Source organism: Camelus ferus, chromosome 5 (assembly GCF_009834535.1).
Source record: "Camelus ferus isolate YT-003-E chromosome 5, BCGSAC_Cfer_1.0, whole genome shotgun sequence".
NCBI lineage: Eukaryota > Metazoa > Chordata > Mammalia > Artiodactyla > Camelidae > Camelus > Camelus ferus.
The window spans coordinates 48751859-48757018 of NC_045700.1; the positions used below are offsets into that span (position 1 = coordinate 48751859).

General features: G+C 58.3%; 1 protein-coding gene across 1 annotated transcript; it reads right to left on the reverse strand.

Annotated features, from left to right (window-relative positions):
* Positions 1 to 1189: 1189 nt before the first annotated feature.
* On the reverse strand, positions 1190 to 4853 carry EVX2 (even-skipped homeobox 2). Its single transcript, XM_032480824.1, has 3 exons — positions 4430 to 4853; positions 3235 to 3515; positions 1190 to 1909 (listed from the first exon to the last, which is right to left on the reverse strand). The coding sequence occupies exons 1-3, from the start codon at positions 4851 to 4853 to the stop codon at positions 1190 to 1192; spliced, it is 1425 nt and encodes a 474-aa protein (XP_032336715.1).
* Between the last annotated feature and the right edge of the window lie 307 nt (positions 4854 to 5160).

Here is a 5160-nt window from a genome sequence, read left to right on the forward strand (position 1 = left end):
GGCCTTGCAGAGGCGAAGGCGCAATAGACATGCGTGAGAAAAAAAGCCAAGAACCATTTTACCGGAGGAAAAGGAAAACGAAGAGGGAAGGGAGTGAAGGGGAATAGAGTTCAAACTTAGAAAAGTGTCTAAGGAAATGCTTCAGGATAATACATATCTAGAGATTCAAGTATTTCCCAGATGGAGTGGAACCCAGTAGTTGGAAAACTGAGCTGAAAACGCTTCTTCAGATACTACAGTGATCTGTCAGTCTTGCCTTCCCCATCCTTTCGTTTCCCTCTCCTTTCCTGGCCTGGTTGTGGCAGTCTCCTTAGCCATTACTTTTTGCATAAAATGTGCAAGACGCCTCCATCCCAAACCGAAGATCAGAAGAGAGAACAGTGGTGGGCAGAAACAGAGGAGGAGAGACCACCTCCCCCTTCCGCCTCGGCTTTGTGGCTTTGTTCTTCCCAGGCAAGGCGGCCACAGCCCCACCATCCTTGCTCCCGCACGCAGTAGACAATCTCACAAACGCACCCGCAGCCGCCCGCGCTCTGCATCCGCCCTCCCGGCCTTCTCAGACCTTTATTCTTTCGTTCTCCTCGGACAGGGCCCCTAACAAGATCAGGCTGAGAGAAAACTTGCTACCTCCTCTCACCCTATTTTAAAGGAAAGAAAGCATGGAAGAAACAGTGCAGCAGCAGGAACATCGGGGGTGGCTTTCCCTCCCGCACAAAGCACAAACCCACACCATTCCCTTCGTTCTTTGCTGTGGTTCTCGGTTGCTTCTGGCCACGTGGTTCAGCCGAGTAACGCGCGGCCTGAGAGCTTACAGCCAAGGCTCGAGACCCCAGAGGACTGGTCTAGGGGCGAGGGGATTGCCTTCGGGAAGCCAAGAGCTCAGGACAGAGGCAGGAAGCAGGGTCTGCGGAGCGGGAAACATATTTAGAGGAGGGGAGGCGGCTGGCTAGCAAATACAAAAATAGAAATAATTCGAGGGGACGGCCGCCCGGCTTTCACGCCGGCTCTTTCCCCCCAATTTGGGGCAGGTTCCCTCCGGCCTCCCGCGCCGGGGCGCCCCCTGGCGGTAGTTTACGCAGCGGGCAGCGCGCAGAGGGCATGTGGGCGCACAGGGGGCGCGGGGGGCGCTCGGGGGGCTCCTGGGCACACTCCAAGCGGCGGGCACGGCCCCCTGGCGGCGGCGACGTAGTTATCTCGTGAGCGGCGCCTCGTCCCTCTGGCCCGGCGGGCTCACGGCCGTCTTGCTAAGCACGGCGGCTGAGTAGGGCAGGAAGCCGCTCTCGGAGCGTGGCGCCGCGGCGCTGCAGCCGAAGTCTGAGCCCCCGGCGGCCCCAGCGCCGCCGCCGCCACCCCCGCCGCCCCCACCGCCACCCCGGGAGCCCAAGGCCGCGGCGGCGGCTGCTGCGGCCGCCGCGGCGGATTGACTGCTGTGGCAACTGAGGCACGAGCAGGGCGCGGAGCCGCCGCTGGGGGGCGCCCCGGCCGCCGCGGCCGAAGAAGCCGCGGCCGCCGCAGCTGCTGCAGCCGCTGCGGCCGAGGCCGCACTGTTGAGCCCCGCGGCGGCCGCCGGCGTCTGGTAGAGGCCCGGGTGGCGGAAGCTGCACAGCAGCTCTGGCCGCGAGTAGGGGTGCGAGAGAGCGCGGAAGGTGTCCAGCGGGCGGATGGAAGTGGCAAAAGGCGATGAAGCCGCGGCCGCTGCGCCGGAGGCCGCAGCCGCCGCGGCCGCGGCCGTGACACCCACATGCGGATAGTAGTGCAGCGGCACGTGCGAGTGGAAGGGGTAGGGCAGGCTTCCGGTGGCGGCCGCGTGCGTCATCATGTAGGTGTAGAAGCTGGGGTCGGCCGGGTGCGGCCACGACATGGCCAGGCGTTGCCGCTTATCCTTCATGCGCCGGTTCTGGAACCACACCTGCGGGAAGAGCCGCGCCGAGGCCCGAGTTAGAGAGTGCCCCGAGGCCCCAGTCCCCGCCCCGGGCCACTCTGCCCTTCCCGGACCCCCGAAAGACCTGGCCAACGCCCCTCCGACTGGACCCAGACCCAAGTCCCCTCTTTTCTCCCAGGTGGGACAGTGTGGGCAGCTGTGTGGAGTGCCGTGGGCCCACCCTCCTCAGCGAAAGGGTCTTCCCTGTGTCCGACTGCTGCGGTTCCTCGGGCTTCTGCTCCTTTACTTTTGGCTGCGTTTTTCTCTTCCTGACCCAACCTTTCCTCCCCTTCCCGTTACCGCCCCCTCTTCCCTGGGCTCGCTGAGAACCCATGTCTCAATCCCTGGATTTGCACGGGGATTCTAGGCCTCTTTTGAAGAGAGGCTGCCGCTGCAGCTTTTGTAAAAAGCTGCACGAAGTCACCGCACGAAGTCTTGAGTCCTCTGAGCTACAAGGAATTGTCCCGAGGGGCACGGGTCCGATTCTGATATGAAGGGATGATTTTGTAGGAATCGTTTGCCTCAAATGAGTGGTGGGAACAATATCCTCCTAAACCGGGAAGGGGACTTTTCTACCCCCTCCCAACACAGTGTCTAATGAAGACAACATTCGTCACAACTTTAAAGAAAGCCCGACCAAACCGAAGGGAGACTTCCACACTCCTCCCCTATCCCGTGGAATTTCCTCTTTTCTTTTTCTAGAGGGCCAGATCCTCCATGAAGTGTTCACGAAGTCGCCCAACCTCCTGGCTATCTCTCCTGGACGTATAATAAAACAAATCACCTAAAGACATATAAATAAGAATAATTTCGTTGTGTCCCACCCCCACGTTGCTTCCCCCCCTCCCCTTGCCCAGGAGAAAAATGTTTAGAAAACTTTCTCAACCTAATCGATTTTTAAAATACAGTATCACTTTCTCCTCCTTGTAACGATTTATATGGAGAATAAATGTCCAAGATCAAGAGCAATGAAAAGTTACACCTCTGGTTCGTGTCAGAGGAACAAAGACCAGCCGGCTTTGCCGCCGAAGGTAAACTGGGGCTATGAACATGGGCTAGAGGCACCTGGGCAGGCCCTGAGCAGAGGCGAGAGTTTGCGGCATCGGCTTCGCCATTCCGGGGCCTTCCCAGGTCAGCCAGGCAGGCTAACCCTTCGGATTTGGCAGCTGAGAAATAAATATGCCAATTCCTTTGGTGACTCTCCCCGCGGGTTTTCAAGCCCTCAGCTAAATCTAGACACCCAGAAAAGAGAAACAAAAATCAACCCAGACACCCCGGGGGAGGCTAGAACAGACGCGTGCTGGAATCGATACCTTGATGGTGGTTTCAGGCAGGTTGAGCGCAGCGGCCAGCTCGCACCGGCGTGGCCGCGACACATAGTTCTCCCGGTAGAACTCCTTCTCCAGACGCGCGATCTGTTCGCGGGTGAATGCCGTGCGGTAGCGCCGCACCTGATCGGCGCCAGAGCTGGAGCCGCCCAGAGCCGCGCCCCCGCCGCTACCGCCGCCGCCGCCACCGCCTCCATGCAGGCTGCCGAGGCCGGAGCCCGATGCAGACGTCGTGGTGCCCGCGGCTGAGCCACTCTCAGTGTACCCTGGCGAATAGACAGCCAACAGCGCATGAGTCACTGTAGGACCGAGATCTCGGCACTGGGGCTGCACGCGGATGGCGGAAGCTGCGAGAGGAAGGCGAGGCGCTGCCTGAATTGATGGGGTCTGTCATGCTTACAAATTGCTGCCGTTAATGGAATCAATAAAGTTTGGGGAGCCCTTCATAACCAAATAATAGGAACTCAATTAGGGATTTTTTTTTTTAAGTAATTGGAAAATTTCAACTCAGGAGGAAAATTGGCCAAGGGAAAATGCCTACATCTAGGTGCAGTTTGAGAAGCTTTAGATTTGCCACGATCTGGAAACTGCATGGCAGCTTTCTGTACGGCCTGTAACCTTTCTTTGACAGTCTTTGGGGTTTGTTTTTAAAACATTTTAAGATTCGAAAGATAGTAGTGGCTCAAACCAGAACCATTCGGGGGTGGACTCTACTTTTCATCTCTTTCTCGCGCTGACACAAGAAGGTATCCCAGAGGCGCCCAGCAAGGCTCCCTCCGACTTAGGATGCCCTCTTTACTCAGCCTTGAGGTTCGGAGGCAGCGGAGTTGAGAGCAGCTGCCCAGGGCACCATTCCCCTAGCGCGACTTAGTAGATAGCTAGGGGCCGGTTGGCTCACACCGGCTTTTAGAACCGCGCACAGAAACATTTTCTCCTACTCAGGAGCAAGGGTAGACAGGCGGACGGGCCTGGAGCCCCAGGCCTGAGCCTCTCTGTGAGGTTCAAGGAGTACAGCCAGAAGGCAAGATCCCTTGCATGCGTCCCGCCCCCGCCCGAACTAGCCCTGTGTAGCTTGCTGCTGTGGGTCGGAGAGGGGCAAGGGCACCAAGAAGGGCCGGCAGGGCCCGCGGAGGAACAGGGAGGATGGGACTGGAGAGCGCGGCGCAGGCGGCTCGATTACCTTTGCCATTGTTTTCCTTGAGCGGCGCGGCGCCGAGACCGCCGGGGGAGCGCAACGCCGAGCAGCCCACCTCCACGTCGCTGCTCATGTCCGCCTCTGCGGCCGCCTCTGAATAATGGCCCGGCTTTTTGCGGCCCTCGGCGGCGGAGGCGATTTCGGAGGAGACGGTGCTTTCGCTGCCCGGGTGCTGCAGGTTGAACAAAGTGTCTATTTCGAATTTGCCCTTGGCAGGGAGGTCTCCCAGAGCGCCGTGCAAGGGGGCGGACGGCAAGCGCGGGCTGAGGCGAGCCGGGTGCTGCGAATTTTCCAAGGCCTCGAGCACAGCATTGCCAGCCGAGTCGGACAAATTGGAGAACCTCTTGCCGGCCGTGGGGCTGTGTAGCCCTCTCTCCATCAGAATCATCTCTTTTCTTATTCTTTCCATTATCTCAGCTTTCTAAAAAATGTCACAGTTGCCCGGCTGTCCCGTCCTAATGATGGGCTGCGCCTAGGGCTAATTCTCATTCAGCCCCAGCGAGCGGCTCTAAATATTATTATCTCTTTTGGAGGGAGGCGGAAAAATTGTGGGATGCCAGAGCGAGGGAATGACTGGTCAAAATGACCCATACATTCTTCCGAGCCCGAGATGTCATTCATCAAAAAGTAGCGCTCGCTCGTCATTAAGGTACGAATGACGCCGTTCGAATAATCATTTATTGTAACAGGTTTATAAGCAAATAAATACACACTCC

What these genes read in the sequence shown, in the direction of transcription:
- EVX2 (XM_032480824.1), bottom strand. Translation starts at nt 4,853, where the DNA reads ATGGAAAGAATAAGAAAAGAGATGATTCTGATGGAGAGAGGGCTACAC. An exon ending in CAAGGAAAACAATGGCAAAG is followed by an intron (nt 3,516 to 4,429) that starts GTAATCGAGCCG and finishes TCTATTCGCCAG; the next exon opens with GGTACACTGAGAGTGGCTCA. An exon ending in TGCCTGAAACCACCATCAAG is followed by an intron (nt 1,910 to 3,234) that starts GTATCGATTCCA and finishes CTCTTCCCGCAG; the next exon opens with GTGTGGTTCCAGAACCGGCG.